General features: G+C 44.3%; 1 protein-coding gene across 3 annotated transcripts in view; it reads right to left on the bottom strand.

Moving 5' to 3' along the window:
* The window catches only part of TENM2 (teneurin transmembrane protein 2), a 1,754,865-nt gene that overhangs the window by 134,409 nt on the left and 1,595,901 nt on the right, over nucleotides 1-24,555 (bottom strand). Inside the window, exons 19-20 of one of the 3 annotated variants that reach the window (XM_081504400.1) lie at nucleotides 21,271-21,276; nucleotides 16,165-16,185 (exon numbers count right to left, since the gene is read on the bottom strand). The exons of the other annotated variants lie outside the window; for them this stretch is intronic. Of the exons in view, the coding sequence (XP_081360526.1) occupies nucleotides 16,165-16,185; nucleotides 21,271-21,276 (27 nt within the window). The remainder of the gene's footprint in view (nucleotides 1-16,164; nucleotides 16,186-21,270; nucleotides 21,277-24,555) is intronic. 3 annotated transcript variants of the gene reach the window in all.

The following is a 24,555-nucleotide window of genomic DNA, read 5'->3' as shown; positions in this document are numbered from 1 at the left end:
ATTTCTTATTTGTTATTTTTAACCATCCAATTTCTACACCCACTGAGCATCCGTATAGCCACAGGAGGGTCATAAAAATACAAATAACACCTAGGAGGCCTGTGGGCACAGACCTGTTACTTACTGCAGGGCTGACGGCTCTCTTTTAACCGGTGTAAAATCAGGCTGATGATAAATTGCCATATATATTCTTTTGTTGTTGCTGTTTGCAGCCCAACTTGAGAAAATGTAAGGAAATCACTACATGTTTGTTTCTTATAGATGTCAAAAGCACTAGGCAAAGAACCTGCCCCAGGACTGTAACTCTGGATTTTTGGAAGCTTTTAATAGGAAGACAACAATAATAGCAAACCCTCAACTAGACATTTCTGTGTGCCTGGCACTCTTTTATATGTCTCTCATGCATTATTTGTTACAACAACCGTATGATGTAGGCACTATTATGATTCCCATGTTACACGCAAGGGTATGGAGGCACAGAGAAGTTAAGTAACTTGGCCAAAGTTGCAGAGCTCGTTAGTGGTGGAGCCAGGATGTGACATCAGACGGGCTCCAGAGGCTCTGCTCTCACCTAGGGGGACCAACCATCCCATTCCCACATGCCCGGGACTGTCTAGTTTTAGCTCCAAAAGTAGTGAGTCCCAGGAAATCCCTCAATTCCATGTCAATTGGGATGACTGTTATCATCAAGGTCAGGGAATGAGGACTGGGCTCGTTTCACTGGTGGTTGTGGGGGCGAATGCCCCCAAAGGCAAGGGACAGGGCACAGACTTTTATACAGGGTTACCTGTTTGAGGATGTTGGGCCTCCAACAGCATCTGTTGCCCCACTTGGGATAAAGTACCAGGTCAGTCCTGTAACCACATGGGTGTAGTGTGGTTAAGACAATGGGCTCTGAATCCAGGCTGCCTGAGCTCATATCCTAGCTCTATCCCTTGGTTGCATAATCTTATTAGCAAAACTTATGCGATCTTTAGTCCTCAGTTTCTTCATCTATGAAACGAGGGCAATAAGAGTACCTATTCTAGAGGACAACGGGGATTTAAGAGAGAATACATATAGTATTACTTATCGTACTTAGCATGGGTGTTAGTAGGTGTTAATGCACAAAAATATGCATAACATGTAAACTATGTGTAAATGCACATAGTAAAAGTTCTAGAATTAACAGCTACCATTATTACTGTTATGAAAAGTAACCTCAAAAAAAGAAAGAAAGAAAGAAAGAAAAGTAACCTCGAATAATAGCAGAAGGGGCTTGTGTGGCTAAGAAGAGCCTCTGATTTGCTCTCACCACCTCTGAACAGGTGATGGGAGGGAGCATCAGGACTCATACAGTCAGTAGAGCAAAGACCCCAGGAAGATGCCCTCCAAAGACTGAAACGGAAATGCGAAAAGTGAGGAAACTTCCTGGGAGTTACATGAATAAGGTGGGTACATAATGGATGTGACATGTAATCTACAGAATTGCGCTTAAAGTACAAGAGGCATGGGAGGTGAAACCGTGAGGGATCCTAAGGTTGAGAAATCTCATTTAGCCTCAAGGAAGCATGTTAAGAGTGGTCTGCCTAGGGTGTGGAAGGGGAACCTGTGGAGCAGGAGGGAGTCAGGGTCAACTCAGCCATGAGTACGTCCTCGTTGATTGAGGAATAAAGGGACACTCCCTGCCACTGACGAGTGAGGACTAGGAGCTCAGCACTGCACAACCTCATTATTTCCTCCAGCCCTTTCAAGGACAATATAAAGTACAAATTATTATTGTCACTTGTGGTTGGATAATCTGAAGCTCAGAGAGGTTAATAAACTTGCCCCAAGTCAGAATCACTGAAAATTGTGGCTTGAGGGTTTGCACCCAGGCCTGTCCAACTCTGAGCCCACACACTTCTCTTCCCTCTAACCAGGTTGGATACCATGGGGAGAAGGTGGCATCAGATTAGCACACTCCTTGCTTTGACTCCTTGCTTCCTCGGCGATCTTGTGATCTTAACTTCCTTTCCCACATAGATTTCCTTTGAGGGAGCGAGTACTCTGAGAAGGAGATGTGGGTTTTCCTTACTGTGGATTAATCAATGGCCATCTTGGATTTTTGGAAAGGGCCCCGTTCCTGGGAGAGACTGAAGGCAGGAAGAGAAGGGGGTGACAGGATGAGATGGTTGGACGCCATCACTGACTCAATGCACATGAACTTGAGCAAACTCTGGGAGATGGTGAAGGACAGGGAAGCCTGACATGCTGCAGTCCATGGGGTTACACAGAGTTGGACACGACTTAGTAACTGAACAACAATCTTGGGTTTGTAGGTGGTTTAGGGCAGTGTGAGGGTGTCAGTCTGGAGACTGACCCACTCTGTTGTAAGATGAGAAGCAGACAGTGTGCCATGAGGATCCTGCCAGTAAAGCCACACCGTGATGTCCTGCCTGAGTGACTTGGTGGTCCCCAGTCAAGAGTGAGGCCTTTGGTCTCCTGTTCTACCTCTCGCTCTTGATGAGTTCAGTGTGTGGGACTCAGGGAGTGAAAGGACTTCTACGGGAGCAATCCCAGTCCAACATCAAACAAGTACAGAGTGATACAGTGTGCCAACTTCTAGAATACATTCATGAGTTTGTTCTTTCATTCATTCTGTCAGTATACGCCGTGGTGGTGGTGGTTTAGTCTTGAGGCCATGTCTGACTCTTTGACTGTAGCCCATCAGGTTTCTCTGTCCATGGAGTTTCCCAGGCAAGAAAACTGGTGGGTTGCCGTTTCCTTCTCCAGGGGATCTTCCCAACCCAGGGATCAAACCTGCATCTCCTGCATTGCAGGCAGATTCTTTACTGTCTAAGCCACCAGGGAAGCCCCAATGTTTGTTGAGTATCTACCAAATGCTGGGGTATGTTCTAGACACAGAATATCCAGTGGTAAATGAAAGAGACAAAGTCTCATTCTTAAAGATCTTACATTCTACTAGGTGGAAACTCATAGGAAACAAATAAGAAATTAATATGGCATGTCTGATGGTGATAATCGCTAGGGGGAAAAATAAAACAGAGAGGGGGGATTGTGATGGGGGTGGTATGTGATGGGGATTGTTGTTATGTATGGGTGGTCAGAGAAGTCCTCGCTGATGAGGTGATATCTGAGTGAAAATCCTACTGGAGGGGAGGGAGAGAGTCATGCCAGTATCTGAGGGGACGGGAATCCAGGCAGAGGAAATTGTAGGTGCAAAGGCCCTGAGGCAGAGAATGCTTGGGGTGTTGGAGGAAAAGCAAGGTGGCTAATGTGGCTGGAGTAAGTGAACAAGGAGACAGTGTGGGGACAAGGCCAGGTCACGCAGGACAGTTTACTGTGAGGATGGTGGCTCTACTCCGAGCGAAAAGAGCTACTGGGATATTCTGAGCAGTAAGTGGCCTGATCTGATAAAGTTTTAGGGGATCTCTTTGTGCAAGGAGAACACACAGGGATGGGGCAAGGGCCAGAACCTGGGAGGCTGGCCAGGAGGAAGCCATAAGGCCAGTCTTGGTAACCAAGTGGTGGCTCAGGCAGGGTACAGGGGTGGCTATATGTGGCATGGCTAATCCTCTATGAGTTTAAGGTTCCCTAAACATCCCTCCAAAAGGAAAGCCTTTGGGGACACGAAAGCAAAGGATAAGACACACTGTTTATAAAATAGTGCTCTGGTTGATGTAAATAAATTCAATTCCTCAGCCGGGAGTTAGTGAACAAATGGGGTTAAGGAGGCTGGATTCTGCCATGATCCTGCCCTCGTCTCCAAGCTGCTTTTCCTTATTAAAGACAATCAGGAGAGGCCAAGGGAAAGAGCAGCATGGGTGAAGGAGAGCAGAGAACCCCGGGGTTTCCCAGCCTTGGTCCCTAGGGTCAAAATTGACAGTCTAGCAAGTAAGATTCCCGACTTCCTTGACATAATGACTTCAGACCACAGGCTGCACGTATTCTGCCAGCTTTGTCTAGTTCTTCTTGGCATTAAGGTCTCCTTGGGTCACTCCCAAGCATCCTCCCAGATTAGTGCTCCTGGACTTTAAATCCCTTTGCATTCTGTTTATCATTATAGATCAGCTGGATGCATCTGAATTGTGGCATTCAAACACACTAAAGCTACATCCACCTATCTAATACCTATCTATCCAATTATCTATTTATGGCTTCCCTGGTGGCTCAGACGGTAAAGAATCTGCCTGAAATGCAGGCGACTGGGGTTCGATCCCTGGGTTGGGAAGATCCCCCGGAGAAGGAAATGGCTCCCCACTCCAGTATTCTTGCCTGGAGAATTCCATGGACAGAGGACCCTGGTGGGCTACAGTCCATGGGGTCACAAAGAGTTGGACATGACTGAGTGACTAACACTTACTTACTTATCTACCTATCATTTACCTTTTCATCCATCACTTGTCCATTATCTACTTATCTATATCTATATTTATTAATCTATTTCAAGCTTTCCCTACCAAACAGTCTCTCCAAAACCTCTAAAGACCTGCTCTCAGAACACTGCATATCATATAACCTCACACAGTAGCCATATTTTATCTTGCTTTCTACTACTTTCTGCCTGGTACAGAGACAATAAAAACACTCCAGTCTCCCCTCCACTTTTTGCCTCCTTTCTCTCCTCTGGCTGGCGTGGCATCTCCCATCGCCCCCTCCACTCACGAATCCAGCATGTCCATCATTCTTCCCTCCCCATCTTTGTGACCCAGGTAGCTCTGTCCTCCTAACTGTCCTGAGCATACCCTGTACTTTGAAACTCTTACTTGCATGTGGTGTTCTAGCCCTTTTCTTAACACACAGCTGATCAAAGACTCAGGGGGAAGGACGCTGCTCACAACTGGGTGACTGGGTCTTTTTCTACTAATTTTGTAGGATGTCTCTATGAAGAGGTGCAAGTATGTGTGCTACAGTATAAGGAATAAGGAAGCTTGTTTTCCGAAATTACAGAATTCCAACAATCTGGCCCCTGCTATTGTTAGGTGCCAGTCTTCAGTTTTGCATAATAAGTGTGCCCTTATGAAGGCAAGAGCTACCTCTTGGAAATCCTCTCACTCATAGACAAACAAAAAAATCCCTCCTTTTCAGATACACTTTAAACATGCAAAACAGCAGTATGTTTCTGCTAAGTCACATTTTCGCTAAATGGGTAATTGAATGCTGAATAGGAGCTGCTACTCAGCTGCTAACCTGCCGGGTTTCCACACTCACACTCCCAAACTGCTGCCGAGCAATCCCCAGGAGGCAGAAAGCATGACTGATTTTTCCAATAAAGCTACAAAAATCGATAATTCTTGTAGACGGAACGCTCACATCTCTAACCATCTCCAAGTCTTCCTCCCTCTCCCAAACAAGCCTCTGACTTTACCCTGGCGCATGTCACCAATTCTATACCACCAGGACTCAGCCCGAGTTCTATTCCAGTTCTGCTGAGCGTACCTTTTAGAGAGGCTCTGCAATGCGTCTTGATTTAGAGATGCTTGGGTTTTATGGGGCTCTGGGAAATGTTGTTTAGCTTTTCCGGAGCTCCAATAAGTTCTGATGTATGGCTGTGCATGCCTGCATGATTAATGGCATGTGCGAGGACTTGGAGCTTTCAGAGGTCACCCTGTGTGTACTGAATAATACAGCGCAGAGCCGAAAATACCCTTGGATGAGAATCCTGGCTCCACACAAAGGCAATGGCAACGCCTGCTTTAGTTGACATTGCCTGAGACTTGGTACCTCTCCCTGACTGTGCTTCCAAGGAAAGTCACCTCTCCAAAACATTGCAGGGATAAAATGGGAACCATTTTGGTTTCTTGGTGATTTCTCTGTGCAGTGTCATAGATACCAGCTTGAGTAAGAAGGCTGAGAAAACCAGAAGGCTGCTACGCTAGTCTCTGACAGGACTTTCAAGTTCAGGGTAGATTGGCCAGGGGGCGGAGCAGATGAAGCTCCAAGTAGCATACACTACGGAGTGCAATGCTGTGGTTGAGAATTTAAATGCCCCCAAAGTCAAGATTCAAAATGATGGTTCCCACAGCAACTACAATTCAGTTCTCTGGTGAATATAAAATTAACCTTATTGCGAAACATGCTGCTCAATTTACACCTTAATATAGTCATGGCAGAGTTACAGTTGCTGTGAGAATGCTAACTCTGAATTGTTTTGAATAATTAATTTAATGAAAAGTTAGCGGAAATGTGAACGCTGATTGAAAGTCAACTTAAATTTAGGGGAGTTGGCCTATGACACCTATGCTGAAGAGCAGTAAGTCATTTTCGGAATCTAAGTCAGGGTACTCTTTGGCTGGGGGGTGCTGGTAAACCAGAGAATCCCAAAGCACACTAACAGGGGAGCAGTCCCTCATCACCAAAGAGACACTATGGCAGGTGGTGACCTTTCCAGGAGGTGAGGGTGGCTCTCTGATGCCCATATATTTCTGATTTCAGCTCTGGTCTCCAAAGTAACCCCCTTGTTGCAGTTACCTGGGGTCAAAGCAGGTGATCAAAACAGTACAATAATACACCTGGTCTCTGTCAAGTAGTCCTGGATTTAGAACTCAACTTCCCCTGTCTCTGCCAGGTAACACACTGACTATTGCACCTCTCTAAGCCAATTTTCTCACCTGTACAATGCTGATGACAACGTGCGTGCATGCTAAATCGCCTCAGTCGTGTGTGGCTCTTTGCGACCTCATGGACTGTAGTCCGTCAGGATCCTCTGTCCATGGGATTCTCCAGGCAAGAATACTGGAGTGGGTTGCCATGCCCTCCTCCAGGGGATCTTCCCGACTCAGGGATCGAACCCGTGTCTCCTATGTCTCCTGCACTGGCAGGCGGGTTCTTTACCACTAGCGCCACCTGGGAAGCCCTGCTGATGACAACAGTTTCCACCTAACAAAACTGGTGTGAGGTTTCAATGAGAGGTTATGTTTAGAATTTGGCACTGGCCTTGGCAAGTGTTATTGGTCAACACTCAATAACTATTAGCTCTCATTATCATCCAAAAAGTCAATCTGTAAGTTCAAAACATATACAACATCAATCATTTTGGCCCGTCTCCTTATTTCAGCCCAAACGGATTTGGCATAAGCCTGAGTCTGCTGTCGGGGGGTGATAAACACAGAAACATGAATTGGAAGAAGGTGTCCCAAGCCACGGGATGTCTCCAGTTAAGATACTTGAGGCTGCTTCTACTGAAGTGCTAGAAAACAGTCAGTCATCTCTTCTACCAGATGAGTATTCCTCAGCCTTTTTAGGTTCCTGCCTCCTTCCCTGTGAATCAGTTTGATTCAATAAAGGGTACGATTTCCTTCACATCCTCCCAAGGAACCATTTTTCACTCCATTGGGGGTGTTCCTGCGCCGTTTTGAACATGTGCACTAGATGACTGGCCAGCACTTCCCTGTGTTCAAGCCCTCAAGCTCCCAACGCAGGAGGAGCCCTGCAATCACTCGGCTTCTGTTGCTCCCTCTGCTATTCCTTCTTCCCATCCAGCTCTTGACTTTGGAACAACGGGCTGTTGTTGGCAGCTAAGAAGCATAGTGCTCACAGTGGCTTTTCACTCTCTGCTTCCCAACTTTTCTCCTCAGAGCTCAGGTGGCCCAGAGGGTCCTTCCCAGGGCATCTCAAGCCAGTTAGCACTTACAGAGCACCTGCTGTATTCTTACTCAGGGCAGGGAGTCATTTAGGCTCTATCTGGGTAGCACTTTTGCCGCTGGGTGCCAGGGTTGGCCAAACCCAAGGAATTGGCCCTGCCAGAGATCACCTTTCTTAGGAGCCACTGTCAAGAGTTTTAATCCAAAGGGATGAAGTCCCAGCCGGGGAGAAAAACAAATGAAAAGCATCCCCCCCCCCCCCAGCAATGTGCATTTCTAGATTCTAAAGCCACTCCCGGCTGGCTTTAACTCCTTACTTTCTGCATCAGCCTTGTGCTGTTTTCAGGGACTCTGCCTCCTCTCCCTCAAGGTCTTGGCTTGTGGCTTTTTACCTAGCTGCATAACATTTTAATGTCTCCTACAAGACAGGACTTTATAACACTGCAACCATTTGCCTTTACTGCTCAGAAAATATTTTAAGGTTGCATTACTTAGAGTAACCAAACCTCACTGGTGATGGATGTGGAAATTTACATGTCAAGGTAAAGCTGTCCCAGGAAGCTGGGATCACTGAGATGCACTGAAGTGACCTTTTGGTCCCACCAGGTATTTAATTCAACCTGGAATTTCACTACAGCTTCTCCCAAAACCTGAGTGAGGCTGAGAGCTTAAACTCCAGTAGCTGAACTCCCTATCGACCAGTGCATCTGGCCTCTTGAGCCTTCCTGAATCTGTTTGCATTCAAGAGCAAATTTAACATGAAGGCCAGTTCAGTCAGGTAGGCCTGAATTTGCCAGCAGATAAATCTCGAGGGTCACTTGCGCTAGCATTTTACACACTGTTGTTGTTCAGCCGCTAAGTCTTTGCAACCCCATGGTTTGTAGCATGCCAGGCTTCCTTGTCCATCACCAACTCCAGGAGCCTGCTCAAACTCATGTCTGTCGAATCATTGATGCCATCCAACATCTCATCCTCTGTCACCCACTTTTCCTCCTGCCTTCAATCTTTCCCAGCATCAGGGCGATTTGGGCTTTCCCAGGTATTGCAACACTGAGGATGCCAGTGGCTACCCTATTTTGACTTTCTAGAATGTCACCCTGAGCCTATGAAGACAGAGATGTCCCCAGTAGGGTGCCCCCTGAACTCCCTCAAATGCACATGTGCATATATGTTTGAAAAATACAAATGACGATTTGTCTGTATGATACTTTGAGAGGCATAATGAATGGAGATAAAGAGCAGCTCCGGCTGAACTTTGAAAGCTTCCATTCTGAACAGCCACGTGGAACGCACAAGTCCATTTCCCCCAAGGCAGCAAAAAAGCCATTTCTTCATATACTCAGCTGGAGTTGGGTATATAAAGAAATCATTCTCTCAATTTACATACTTGAAACATATTCAATATTGATTTTGATCTACAGGATGAGCTAAAACACTATGGTTGATTCAGGAGGCATAATCTATTGTGGTTCAGACTAGATTGAGGAGGGGTTTCCACTGCTTTTCTGTAAGATCTTTAGAAGTTTTCATTCCCTGGAAAAGGCAAGCTTCCTGTGACTCTAATGAAGAATCTCCTGATTTGCAGGATCAGATGGGAAGCTGGTGGGTATGACAGCCTTTGTAGTTCCAATGTCAGTAAGTCTAGTTATCCTCCCAACACATGCATTTGAAAATGGCCAGGTGTTTCTCTGGTTTTGCATCTGCCTCTGAAGGATGTTCATGGCATGCTCACATGCAGAGAGTGTGAATGACTATCATAGAGCATCATGCTGGGAACTGTTCCCAGGAATCAGTAGCACAATCTGAGACAATTTGGAGGGAAGAGCAAGGCAATCTAGAAGATGTAGGATACTTGTGCTCTGCTGTCCTGGGGTAAAGATCAATAGGTTTACACTGCTGTACTGGAGCCTTCTCTCTGGGTGACACCTGTAAAGCCCAAGGAATTCCCCTGAGTAGAGCAGGACAGACAGTGCATATGCCCAAGAAGCCAAGGCGAAGGGGCTGAGTAGGGGGATTGTATAGAAAGCCCTTGAACCCAACCCATCATAAAGGGGAAGTGGTAACAGTGACAGAGCTCCAATCACTGCTGGTCAGTGTGACTTTCTTGGCTGTTCTCCCCAAGGCAAGAAGATCTTTGTTCCTGTCCCTTGTCCATGTTTTACATGGCCATTCCCACTAATCCACTGTGGCCAAAGAGAGGGCATGCATGGCAGCTCTGTAAGAGAAAGATTTCTCCACTACTATTAGTAATTCTATCAATTCTATCAGACTGAGGAAGAGAAAGGGACAGAGGGGCCCCAAGCAACATGAATTATTCAGGCACTGCTAGTTAAAACAGGTATCCAGCTTCCTGAAGACACTTACTGTGAATTTCTAGGTCTTGAGCTTTTGCAAAAGGAGCATTTCAGAGCATGGCATTAGACCAATGACCGATGCAGGGGCATGTTGTAATGGGGGTAGATGTACCATGCTGGGCCTGCTGAGAAGTCAGATGGGCACACACACATGCATGCACACACAGACGTGGACACACTCTCACGCACGACAGAAATTAGTTCCTGGCTCGGTTGGCCTATATTGTTGACATTTGGGGCTGAGCTGTCAGCTGGAGCAGATGCAAAGAAAATAAGCCAAGAAGGCAGCAGAGGAGGCAGTAATGGAAACCCTGTCCATGCTTCTCAAATGCTATGTTTGCCAACTGTATAGACTCTGGATTGAAACCAATGAGTCAACCTAGCTGCCTGTGTCTAGTTCTTTCTGACGCTGCTCACTGTGCATTTGGGGGCCAGGGCCTCCTGCCAGCCTCACGGGTTTGTTGTGAGGTTGACTGAGGCAACACAAAGTCTTTTGAGCTCCTTGGAGAAAATTCACCATGTAAGTGCATAGTATCACCATTGTATCATGGTAACCAGACTCCTACCAGCTTACACCGTCAACAGGAGAGTTGGGGTATCAAAAAAAGTAGCCAAAGCTGTCCCAGTCTCAATCTGGGCAAATTAGGTTTCCTTCTTCACTACTCTCCTTGCACTGGAGGTGTCAGGGGCCCCAGATGGGGCCCCATTTGGCCCCCAGTCTTGTCTCAATGGCCTGTATGGCGTTTTGATAAATTTTGAATTGCTTGCCAATATTTTAACTTTCGGAGGGTATGCCTGCCCCTCTTGGATCTCTGGATTCTATTGAAGAACTGGAAAAATTTGGCAAAACTAAACTTCTGTTTCTACATGGCAGCAGTCGGCTAGTAGTGGGTTGTGTCTGTCCTCCATAGACGGGGCCTCTGCTTTCTAGATTATTCCCACTCCCTATCATCTTACACCCTATTTAATGCACTTACTTACACTGGTCTTGCTTCATTCACATAGGGGTGTTGGAGTTTATAACTTCTTTTGCAGATTCTGCCCTCCCTTCCCTTCCCATAGTCAACAAAGATGCGGAAGGCATGGTGTGCTCATTATACAAATCTAGGCTAAGTCCCCCAATAGAGGAGAGGCCCGTCTACCTGCTCCTGCCAAGGAGAACCAGGGAGAGAACTTGGTTTCTCCTGCCCCTTCCTCTAGCAGTAATTCCACCTGAAAACTCCACAGTTCTTTTACTTAGAGATGTCCGAGCAGTAATCCAACTAAATTAGATTATAAGCATCTGAAGGTTTTCCTAATAAATAAAAATATAGATACAGCGAGGAGATGATGAGATTTAATTAATGAGTGTTATTTAACGGAACAAGCCGTGCCATACACAGAGGATTAAAAGATAAAAAAGGATAGGAGGGAAAATCAAATTTTAATGAGTTGCCATCTTCATTTGATTTAACTAAATGTCTTCCGTTGTTGGAAATATTAACACTTATGAGGGAGTCATTTGTGTGTATCCACACAGTTTGATACCTGACTGCTTCCTTTTATGTAATTACATTGTGTTACAAATGAATTTAAGCTACCATTTGAAGTAGACGGGCTTCTGTGCTTACATTGATCTCCTTGGGAAGCTGTGAGCAAGGGTGGGGTTGAAAAGTCAACCAAAAACTATTGACAGAAACACCAGGAGAGGTGTCCCAAGTTAGAAAACAGCCAAGTCTCATGCAGTTGAAAAGGCAGGGGAGGTCTAGAGCTCCTCAGGCAGTCACCAGCCCCTAGGCAAGTCACCTCGCTTTCCTGCTGCTCCAGGGCTCACAGGGAGGAGGGGAGGGGGTGTGTGCTGCAGCCAGCACACAGTAGGTGCTTCATAAATGCTTTGTAATGAATGAATGAATGTAGTTGCCATTGCTCAGCTAGGACCAGAGAGAGGAAGAGCAGACCCCAGACATGGCATGCAATGATACAGGTGTCTCTCTCGTTTATAACACCCACGTTTCTGCAGCTGGCAGTCAGGTCCATCCTGGGCCATTTCTACTTCCCTCCCTGCTTTACATGAGCTCCCAGGCTTCTCTTTTCTTAAAGGAACAGAATCCAGGTATTCCAAAAAGCTCCTTCTGCAAAAGTGAAATCAGAGGAGAGGCCCAGACATCTAGCTTGCCACAGAAGGTCTAGTACCTTGGCCTCTCCTTTCCATGCATGGTTGTGTCCTATGCCTACTGCCTTCTTAACTGCTCCCTCCATGAATACCCAGCGGGGAAACAACAGCCAAGGCACAAAGATGTGCTGTTCATGATGATTAGGTCAGCATTCACAGAATTTCAAGCACTGTGTTAAGGGCTTCACCTGTAAGTGAAGTCCCCCAACAGTAGGGCATGGCTATTATTAATTTACAATTTACAGAAGGGAAAAACCAAGGCTTACCGAAGATACAGAAATTGCCAAAGTCACTCAATTTGCAAAGGATTTGAAGCTAGGGCTGTTTGATTCATACATTTAATCCTTTTGCTACACACTTCCCAGGTGGCATGAATGGTAAAGAACCCACCTGCCAATGCAGGAGACACAGGAGACACGGGTCCAATCCCTGGGTCGGGAAGATCCCCTGAAGGAGGGCATGGCAAGCCACTCCAATATGCTTGCCTGGAGAATCCCAAGGACAGAGAAGCCTGGTGGGCTATGGTCCACGGGGTCACAGAGAGTTTGACACGACTGAAGTGACTTAGCACAGCACACACGTTTCCTTACACCAACCCCACCCTGCAGATGCACGGTAACTAAAGTACAAAAGCACTGACGTTAAGTGTTCATATGTAGCAGACAGGGAAGACGGTACAGTCTATAGACAGAACATGGGTGCCATTGAGAGTCTGGAGTGGGTGTTGATGCGTATTTTATGTTTTGAGCTATTTAATTCTGGGTAGACTGTTTTCGGCGCTAGGCTTTTCTATGATATGATAACATTTCCTGTATCAGACCCCCAGAGAGTAGGTCTGTAAGTGAACAGATACAGATCTTTCTTGGCTCCATTAAATGAAAATAAAAAGTTAAATCGGTTCATATTCAAAGTATGGGGAGAAGTTGATAGCAGGAGGCTTCGGGGACTCAACTTGACTTGCCTGCATTCCCTGGATTAATAGAAAAAAGCGAGTCTCTCTCACTGCCTCCAACATCTTCAATCTCTCTCCTTATTCACAGGAGTTGCTATCACTAGCAACATCTGGGCTTCCTGGGCTCACATACACCTCATGTAGAGAAACAATCCCACTGCCTATTGCCAGGATGCTCTCTTGCAAAGCTAAGCCACCACTTGTAAGTTTTGTGTCATTCGACAGAGTGTGTCTTGTGTGGAGTAGTGTGACCAGTGACTGACAGCTTGCTAACCTGTTGGAATCAAATAAGATACAAATGTTTCCTCTGTGTTTGTGAGGTGATTGTTTTATGATCTTTGGGGGTCCCACCCACAGATGCTGTTTCTAAATGAGACAGAGCTGTCTGGCAAGCCCTCTTGAAGTTAAAGCATAATTTAAAAAATAAAGAAATGCAATTCACACTTATCAGAGCCCATCACTCTGCCTACCACTTTAGACAGATGACGCTGCTGGGCCAGGCTCTAACCAACTTCATTGCTAATTTGACCAGGTGCTGCTGCGGCTGAACTGGGAATTTGTGGACCAGGATCCTCCACAATTTTAATTCCTCCTGGACAGCGACTGTATGTGGCTTTCTGTCTCTAGAACATTCGTTATCCCTTTCTTTCTCTGGGGTCTGGCAGGACGTAGTTTTTGTGATGTACAGTTTGGGTTGTGTGATGCTGGGTGTCATGAAGGATTAGAATACATGACCTCAAAGAGCTGTGCCAGAAACTGCTGGAAATCTGCAGTCTAGGGGATATGGAAGCAGTTCTTCTGGTGCATGATTATGAGGAAGGTGGGAGGCCACAGGGGATCTCTGACTGGCAGCTGAGCAGGCTGAAAATGGAAGCCACCCTTAAGATCTGGTTGTGTAGATGACAGAGGTCCTGAGGGTAAACTGGGATTCAGAGCTATCTGGCCTGTTTAAAGAACATGTGACTGTTGTTGGGAATGCAAACTGATACAACCACTATGGTGAACAGTATGGAGATTCCTTAAAAAACTAGGAATAAAACTACCATACAATCCAGCAATCCTACTACTGGGCAAATACTCCAAGGAAACCAGAATTGAAAAAGACACATGTATGCCAATGGTCACTGCAGCACTATTTACAATAGCTAGGACATGGAAGCAACCTAGATGTCCACTGGCAGATGAATGGATACGGAAGTTGTGGTACATATACACAATGGAATATTACTCAGCTATAAAAAAGGAACACATTTGAGTCAGTTCCAATGAGGTGAGTGAACCTAGAGCCTATTACACAGAGTGAAGAAAGTCCAGAAAGAGAAAGACAAATACTGTATATTAACACACATATATGGAATCTATACAACACTCCTACATACAGAGCAGCAAAGGAGACACAGACATAAAGAAGAGATTTTTGGATTCAGTGGGAGGAGAGGGTGGGATGATTTGAGAGAATAGCATTGAAACATAAACATTACCATATGTTAAATACATAGTCAGGGCAAGTTTGATGTATGAAGCAGGGCACCCAAAGCTGGTGGACTGTGACAACCTAGAGGGGTAGGGTGGGGAGGGAGGTGGGAGGGGGGTTCAGGATGGAAGGACACGTGTATACCTATGGCCAATTCATATTAATGTGTGACAAAAATCGTCACAGTATTGTTAAGTAACTATCCTCCAATTAAAACAAATAAAATGTAGACAATAAAAAAAAGATAAATAATGTGTGAGCATATCCCAGTGCACCTGGGTCTGCAGAAGGTGTCTGAGGATGAATGCAGGTGAGGAGACAAAAAGGATCCCATGGTCTGTTCTATAGCCCAGGCCTGGGTCAAAACCTTGAGATATAGGAGAGGGGCAATGGGCAAAGAAAGAAGCACTGTTCTCTCAAAGGAACGTGTTAGCAGCTGATAAATTTCCCCAGGGTGGGAGACTGTGGCACCCTCTCCTGGGTGTAAACACAGCAGGGCTTCAGTAGAGTGGGTGCTGTGGGCGCTGGCTGGCACACCCCTGGCAGTAGGGGACTGTAGGGCTCCCTTTAACTAAATTTTGTAGGCAGCCTCATTGAGGAGACTGAGCTAGAGAAATCTGAATGGGCTAAAGATGAGCATGCGAGACACATTCTGGCAATGTTTGGGGTGAGAGTGGAGAGTGAGTTTTGCAGTTGGGATGAACCATGATGGAGAAGTGATGTAAATGATTCCTTATTTGTGAGACAGACTTGTAGGGCCTGGGGTGGTGTGGGGTCTGCCAGTCTTGGAACAGAACACATGAAGGGCTAGACTGTGACCCTGTTCTATTTCATGCATGTCTCATGTCACCTACTGGTCTCATTCTGACTCTTATTCTAGCTCACTCGGAAAAGTATATAAACCTCTCTTGAATTATTCTTCACACTTGACACTTGCTGACCAAAGGGAGTCAACCACATCTTCAACCATCTGGGCACAGAAAGAGGGTACTGTCACCGCAGACCACAGAATAAGGTCTTTTATGGGGAATCCTGCGGTGAAAGCTATGGGAAAACATTGAGTAGGCTTCTGAAGAATCTTAATCATCAAAAAAACAGTGGCTGGTAGCTTTTAATTACTTTGCAGACTGCTGAAGCCTATCACTAAGGACCAAGCAGGCCTCCCCCGCTTACTGATTACAATGAGAATATGTTTTTAAAAACAAACACTTTACTTAAAACCAGGGATACTTTTTTAATTAGAGGAAAGATTAACTAAATGCATTTTCTCTTGTAATTTAATCCATTCTAATTATCACAAGAATGTTTATGATAAAATACTCAACTTTCTCCTTACCGCTGTTTTGTGAGGTTTCTTTATTATTCATGAAGGGAAAGGCTCAGAGATGGTCAATGGTATGATGGCCTCTGCGGGTCTGATTATAATGATACACAGAAATGCACAGTGGAAAGGATGGAGAAAGAGAGCAATAATCCCTGGTTTTGACCGGAGGGTTTTCAAAATGATGGTACCATATTTCTCAAAAGCAATAAAGGCAAGTCTTTTAATAAGAGTTTGTGAAATAGCGTGCTAGAAAAGAAGTGGGTTAGTGTAAGAGTGAACCCCATAAGCCAGGCAACTTAGGAGAAAATGCAGAATTTGTTTCTTCCAGGAACATCTGGGATACCCTTTATGACTTCTGATAGCCCTGGAGATGAAGCAAGGAATTGCAAAGAATCTCCATATTCGACCCCTGGGTTATGCTCCAAGGAGTCAAGCAATTGCAGCCTGGGAGTTAATTGGGCTGAAAAGAGACAGACAATCAGGGAGAATCTTGAGTCTCTGAGAAAAGCATGTATGCTACTCAACTGAGTCAGAGTTGAGGCTCCTGGATTATTCTGTGATGAACAGAGCCAGGCAAATAGAATCTTGGAAACCAGGAGTCACGAGGAATGAGAATGAGTAAGAAAAGGTGAGACCAGGACAAGGTGTCCCAAGACACACTGACCTGGCAGCATCCTCAAATGTGAGAAATATCAGATTTCTTCTTAAAGGAGAACAGATTCCTACCAAAGGCCTTAAGAATATGTCTGTGGTCCCTAGTAGGAGAAATGCTAAGTTAAAGAATTGAAGTTTTATCCTCTTCAAATAATAACAGAACTCCAAACTAATATTTCAGGGGAAAAGTTTTTTTTTCCTTTTGAACTATACTTATGGGAATAAAGGAAACCCAGAATTAAAAATAAATTCTCATAGATCTCTTGGCTATCCCAGGATATGTCCAGGAGATCTAGTTGGAGAAACTGGTTGAAAATAGCAAACTCCAATTTCACAACCAGGCTATATTAACATAGGATATTCAGATATTCAGATTTCATGTTTGAATAACTGGGCTGTTTGGTAAAATAAGCAGGTTCAATTCCAGGTAAGAGAGGCAGCTTATCTGTTAAAACCAGATGCCAGCAAGTTACAGAACAAACCTTTGGGAAATGGATAGTGGGTAGCTGCTACATTCGACATGATGCTAACTGATTGATGGATTGGAGGCAGATGTGTGAGAGGGAGATTGAAGGTAGCAGAAATGTCTTAAAGGGAAGTTGATTTTGATAATCCTCCCTTGGGCTCATTGGTACTAGATAAGGATGGTGATGATGGCGAATGATGATGATGTTAGCTCATATTTACTTGGCTCTTACATTATGACAGGTGCTGCGCCAACTACTTTACATATAACCCAATGAGGAAGGTCATATTCATTATTCTCCTTTTATAAACATAGAAACTGAGGCAACAGAGGTTGGGAAATTTGCTAGGATTTGATCTTAGGTTGACTGAACCAAAAGACTCTGTCTTAAGCACTTCATCATCACGCTTGCATTGCTCCCAAACCAAGTGAAGTGGATATAGTCAGATGGACCTCTACTAACACTACCTTGTTTTTATTAAGAAACACAAATGTATCCAAAGAAAAAATACAGATGACCAATAGGCACATGAAAAGATGCTCAACATCACTAATTATTAGAGAAATGCAAAGCAAAACTACTGTGATGTACCGCTTCACACCATTCAGAATGGCCATCATGAAAAAGTCGACAAGTAACCAAGTAACAAATGTTGGTGAGGTGGGGAGAAAAGGGAACTCTCCTATACTGTTGGTGGGAATATAAGATGGTGCAGCTATTATGGAAAACAGTATGGAGATTCCTTGAAAACTAAAAATAGAATTACGGTATCATCCAGCAATTCCACTCCTGAGCATATATTCAGACAAAACTATAATTCAAAAACATTCATGCGTCCCTATGTTCATAGCAGCAATACTCACAATAGTCAAGATATGGAAGCAACCTAAATGTCCATGGACAGATGAATGGATAAAGAAGATGTGGTACAAATATACAACAGAATACTACTCAGCCATGAAAAGAATGAGATAATGCCATTTGCAGCAAAATGGACACAACTAGAGATTGTCATATTTAGTATCTAAGAAAGAAAAAGATGAATAACGTATGATATCACTTATATGAGGGAATCTAAAATATGATACCAATGAACCTATCTATGAAACAGAAACAGACTCACAGACATAGAGATCAGACTGGTGGTTGCAAAGTGGTCAGAGGTTGGGGGAAGGGAATGGAGTGGGAGGCTGAGGTTAGTTGACTTAAGGTATTAATTTATATAGAATGGATAAATAACAAGGTCCTACTGCATAGTACAGAGAACTATATTCAATGCCCTATGATAAACCAGAATGGAAAATAATATTTTTAAAAGGAATATATACATATATATATGTGCATATATAACGGAATCACTTTGCTGCACAGCAGAAATTAACATAACACTGTAAATCAGCTATACTTCAGTAAAATATTTTTTAAAAGAAGCATAAATATAAACCATGTAAGGAAGTTTTTCAATGCCCAGAAGGATTCTCTAGGTAAACCAGATATAAATTGGGACTGAGATGAGCAGATAATCAGACAGACTAATAAAAAGCAGCACTGACTTCAACAATTCAACCATGTGTCATCACTGAAATCAACACTCTGCTGTATCTATCCCTTTAATGTAAAGTATGTATTATGGGAATCTACCTGGAGACCCTCCCTGACCTTAAAGAAGAGAAAGATTTGATTGTGCTGAAATGGACCATTCCATTTGATGCACATACATTTGCATCAAAAGTAATAAATTTCTGGAGATGGACAGGTCCTTAGAGATCACCTCATCCAAGTGTGTTCTAAACCCAGTCAATCACATATTGAATTTGTGATATTTGCAATCTCTGCACTGTTATTTACTTAATATTTTTTTACAAATTTACTCAGGCCTAATATCACCACCTGCTTCTGCCACATCCCTAAGCAATAACGCCCGTATAATCATGAGTTTGATGAGCTAGTTATGGTTTTCCTAATACTTCCTTTTTAACAGCCATGCATAACCAGTCAATAAAATATACTTGCACACCAACAGAAAGCATCTCATGTTTATGGACAGTGATGTAGTCGACCCTCTCACTGGTCTCAGGAAGAAACTGAGGCCAGAAGGTTGGGTGACTTCTCAAGGGCACCCAGCACATTTGTGGCACAGCCAAGCCTAGAACACAGATCTCCTCTGTCAATTTATTCTTCACGACACCGTGATGAATCAGAGAGCAAGTGCTGAGAAAACGTCCATCATGAACATCTTATGGGATTCATCCCTCTGGGGCCCTCTTTGTGTTCCCTTTCCCTTTAATATAAAGTCTTGGGTGCATACTGTGAACCCAAGAACCATAGACTTGGAAGAAATGCTGCTTCTCTGTAAAAGCTGAAGCGACCAAGTCCTCACTACATACACTCAGGGAGTGAAGCTCAGGTTTTCCGTAGCTCTTACTCTTGGATGTTTTCCTTTCTTTTGAATCTCGAATCTTTCTCATGCTAATGCTCACTCTGTCCTAAGAGTTCAGAATTGTTTTCAGTTCTTTGCTTTTATGAAGGCAGTAACTCCTTGCATCATGCTATCTCCTTGTGGGGTCTGGCCTTGTCCCTGTGGGCCACACAATAGTACATCAAGGGGACCCTCTGAGATATGAAGGGGATGGTACAAGGAATGCTTCAACTCACTGTCTCCTCACAGATCTAAAACTCCAAGACTTCTTTGCCTCTTTTCTTTTTTGATGGGACCTCCTTTTCTGCTGGGACATATATTACTAAATCACATAGGAAGTAATACAAAAGCAAGTTTCCATTTAAACTAGAGGATGGTTGAGCTATAAAACTAGTGGGAGCTTTGTGACTACCTTCCCCCCAAAAGCCCCTCTTCAACATCTAGGTGAAGAAAGTAAACATTTTCAGCAACACATCTCACTACTTGAAGGCATTTTTCTTCTTTCTTTTTTTCTCTTTCATTTTACTCCACTTTTTACAGTAAGCTGAAAATGGGTTCCCATAACCACTACCACCAGGCCCTTGTTCTGAGTTTGGGTAGGAAACCTGGGCAGACTGCCTGAAAAGATTCAGAGATAACTTCTGGGCACATGATGATTCCTGATCTTCAGTGAAAAGGCTCACATTCTGGCCAACGTGTAGGGGAAAAAAAATTAGCAGAGGAACATCCTCTCCTCTCTGCTATCCATAGTCTTAAATGGTAAACAATCATCACTTTAGGTGTTCACTTCAAAAAAGATGGGAGATCCTAGGATAGGTTCCAAGAAGGGCTCCAGGAGGAATAGGTTAATGAGTAAATCAGAGAGTTAGCTGCTTCCACAGACCCAGTAGGAAGGATGGCTCCGCAGTGGCAAATTTTATCTCAACTTGATATCTCACTGTAGAGTCATGAAAGCTCAAATGTTGAAGGATAATAGCTACAAGAAAAAAAAAAGTTTCTACAACTAGAATGAGGCTGGAATGAGATACAGAAGCAGCTGTACTGGTCTGAAGTTGGTTCATTTAGACAGTCGTCTCCTTCCCGACCATTCCCTGTAGCGCCGAAGTTCTCTGCCTCCTGGACTGTGACCCTGTCTACTCCTGGTGACAACCACTTAATCAGTATATCAGATTTTCGCACGGCTGGTTTTACCTTGGGTAAAGATTCATTTTCCTTATTAACATCGCAAGAACCTAGTTCTTTCCCCAACCAATTAAAGAGGAAAAATAGAAGGGTCCCAGTGCAATCGAGGGAAAAGAAAACTGATGTGACTTGTGTTCCAGGGGCAGGTTATTCAGCCCCACATGGTTCTGGGAATCCAGTCCTCATGATTCTGAAATGCAGCTGGAGGTCAGGATCACATAGACAAAATAAACAGGCTAGAATAACCATTATAGACAATGCTTGCTACCCAGATATCAAAGAGTTCACGTAGGGTTGGAGCCTGGTGTCGATGAGTTTATTCTGCGCACGTGTTAGCTTGTATTATTTAGAGTGGGTGTCTGGACAGCTGACATTCAAGAGATAATAGTGACTATCTTCAATTAGCATTTTGCTTTCCTCTTGCAATCTCCGGTAATAAGAACATTGGTCTCTCCCTGTATTTTGCCCCACTATTCTGTTTGCAAAACATGTTAACATTTACTCTATTTCTTTATAAGAGATGTTTATCTGACTCGACTCTAGCTCACAGAGACTTCTGATCTATATTCTATGGTTCCTTTACGCCCTGGTGTTATAGATTTTGAATGGGCTTCTGAGGTTAAATCTTCAGTATTAATAAGAGGCAGGCAGGGGAGGGGTGGCAGGTGACAGGAAAAACAACCCATTTTAGGATTATGCTTAAAGAATGAAACTATTCTCGCCACACAATGTGCTTTCCAATTTATTCATATGCGTAAACTGCCGTCTATTCAAATACTGCTAATATATTCCAAAGATATACAGGAATTGCAGTTGATCTGGATTCAGTATCTATTTCTCATCAACGCAATTCTGTAGATTTTAGCCATCCTCTGTTTTTAACTTGTTAGAGACAAAGAAAGTTCCTTGCTTGGTAGAATCCAGCCTAGGATTGGTTAAGCTAGCTCTACCAGTTAATGCTGAAATGTGATAACTTGTATTTAAATTTTCAGCGATATGTATTAAATATCCAAATGTAATTGGGTTGAAAAATTCTAGAAATGCATTTGACCAACTATGGATAGATTCTGGTGACTCGACTCGACTGAGGTGTAGAGGCTGTGCTTTTATTCTCATCCCTGCCCCTCCCCAACCCCAGCATCTATCTTCTTGCTTCCTTCAGTAAAATACATGTGATACACAAGGACTGACGTGAATTGTTTAGCTGACTATTTGCAATGACCCTAAAAAGACCGTTGCACCATGACCTTTTGAAAACAAACCACAGACAACCCAAAGCACCCCAACTCTAAGCACCCACTGCTTTGTCTTACCCCAAACCTGCCAATGCCTTTTTGTAGACTAGGTGCCGTTTCATTCTTATTTATTTTCTATTTTCAAAACACAGCATTTGAGGCTCTGCTTGAAAGGAACCAAAGAGGCTCACTTTCCTTTCTGACTGTCAGTATCCCTGAGGAGGAGGATTGATTCTGGGCTTGTAAATTGTGGCATTTACTTAAAGTGAATTGACAGGAGTGTCTGCTCAAAATAAAAGACTAAAACTCCATGAAACAGCTCTGGGGGCAGAGGTTGAAAAGCAAAAGGTGCAATTACGTGTGTACGAACACCTCTAGATTTTGAATAGCAAATCTCACCAAACCAAGGTATGCTTGGCTTTTTTTGAGCAAAGCCCCAGCGAACATATTAATAAATCTATGAGGAGATGGCACAGATCCTACTAAGAAAACCATGGAGCCCTAATTTCTCAGAAGGACAGACACTGGTAATCAAGACCTTTATAACGTAAGTAATGCAAGCTCATGAAGTCATGCGAGATCATAATTCTCAAGGAGAAACCTTCCTGGGATGTCACTAGCTTCACTGGGGGAGCTTTACCTGGCATATAACTTTGCACCTTTCTCTGTCTCTCAAGAGTTCACGGTGATGTGAAACTTGAACCAAACTCTTCAAGTAGCAAAAGCACCTTTCTCTAATTCATCTCACCCAAAGGGCTAGCTAGAACCATCTCCTGGGCTCTGCTGCCAGCCACATCCTCACTATCTTCTATGAGACTCTAGTTACCATCTTCCCATCTCATCTTCAAAGACCACAGAGAAATCTCCATGCTGCAGTTGTTCTCTCTCTCCTCGCTCTCTGTGACATCTGGACCTTTCCCTTTCTCTTGGCCCCTGATGTCCTTCAAGTCACACTTGGTGTCCTCTCCCTAAGGTGAGCTGCTGACCCTCTTTTCTCCTCTCTCTACCCAGACTGGTGCAACTCTCCAATTCAGGGGTGAGCCAGTTTTTTTCCAGTATGTTTTTCACCAGACAACAAAGGGCTTCGCGGACTATGCTGCAATTACTCAAGGCCGAGGAGTGGTACAGAAGCTGACAATACATTGAACACGTGGGTGGGGCTGCCCTCAACTAACACCTTGCGTAATGGACACAGAAATTGAAGTTTCATATAATTGTCATGTGTCAGGAAATATTTTTCTTTCAACCCTTAAAAAATGTGACAACTATTCTTAGCTCGTAAGTCACAGAAAAACAGGCAGCAGGCTGGATTTGGCCCCCTTCAGCCTAGAGTTTTCCAAGCTTTGCTCTGATCCATCAGTACTGCGATCTCTTCCCCGAGTAGAGATGGGTTGTAGGATGGAGAGGGCCAGCAGGCATCCCTGTGGGATGCTAAATCCTTGGCAGATGTGGGGTGGGGGGAAAAGAGGAGGTTGAGGCTGGGTTGTGTGTACTGAGAGAAAGTGGGATTTTCCACCTAAAGGTTATTGGTTGGCAGGAGCTCTTTTGGGGAGGGAGACTGAGGGCAATGGAGGTATGAGGGTGGGGGAGAGTCTGTATTTACATCACACCAAGCATGCAAAAGTATTTCAAGAGGAGCACCCCTTAAGAGTGGGAGCTATTGGTAATGATTTTAAACTGTCTGGATATTGGGCTGTACACATCCTTCCCTTGAGAGCCTTCTGAACTTTCCCCCAGACTCTACAGGGAACTGTAAATGAAAGCAGCTGCAGAGCGGGGGCAGGGGGGAGGGGGGCATGGGATCTGGAGCATCATTGAGAGATTGCAAAAACAATTCACTGCCAACAGACTGTCCCGGCAGGGTCCCAGTGCTACGGTCATGGCCTGGATAGGCACGCTGCCCCCTCTAATGCCCAATTAGACGGAATTAGGGGAAACCAAATGCAAAGAGCACTTTATCTCTGCTTGACCACCCAAATGAACAGCATGGGAAACTGAGTCTGCTCTCATGAGTCAGCCCTGGACCAGCTTCTAATCCTGCCCTTTACTCCAGGTGCCTGGGGTCTTGAGGTTAAGGCAGACGGGAGGGCCCCCAACTCGATGGCTCAAATCAAAAGTAAGTTCAAAGGGCCAAATTAGTAGTTCCGATGGAAACTTCTCTGAGAGTGTTCATGCCAGCCAGTGGCTTCAGCCAGGCTTGGCATGAAATCAACCCTAGATCTGACTTAATAACAAACGCAAAAAAAAAAAAAAAAAGCTAATCCCAATTGTCTAAGAGATGTGGAAAGCCCCAGGGCAATCACTCCCATCTCCTCAATTAAAGGGATAACTGGTATACTGAACCCAGTTTTGCCCTACCCCAAACCACAATAATGATAAAAAAGGAACCAAAATGAAAGAAACTGGAGAACTACTACTTCCTAACAAAGAAAATGACCTGTAGAGACATATTCTCGGTCATGAAGCTTATACAGAGATGTGGCTGAGTGAGAATGAAATGGGGTCAAAGGAGGAGACACTGATCGTAGGGAGGAGCCCAAAGGCAAAGTCTTTGTCTTGGGACAGCAAGAGGATGCTCAAACCTATTACAACTGGTACCTGGTTACCCAGGAAACCTGGGAGTCCAGCCTGCATCCAACCTGATCTAAAAGAACTGAGTTCCATTGTTGCCACCAAGCAAGGACCCAGTGATCCAACCAGCTGGGAGGGTATTCAGAAAGGGGGGACCTACAGACCTCAGTTACTAGGGGTGCTTAAAACCTCCAGGCCCTGACAAT

This window comes from Giraffa tippelskirchi, chromosome 6 (assembly GCF_054371585.1).
Source record: "Giraffa tippelskirchi isolate mGirTip1 chromosome 6, T2T-mGirTip1v1.2.pri, whole genome shotgun sequence".
NCBI lineage: Eukaryota > Metazoa > Chordata > Mammalia > Artiodactyla > Giraffidae > Giraffa > Giraffa tippelskirchi.
Note: the sequence above shows the minus strand (reverse complement) of the source record. Positions and strands in the feature narration are given on the sequence as shown.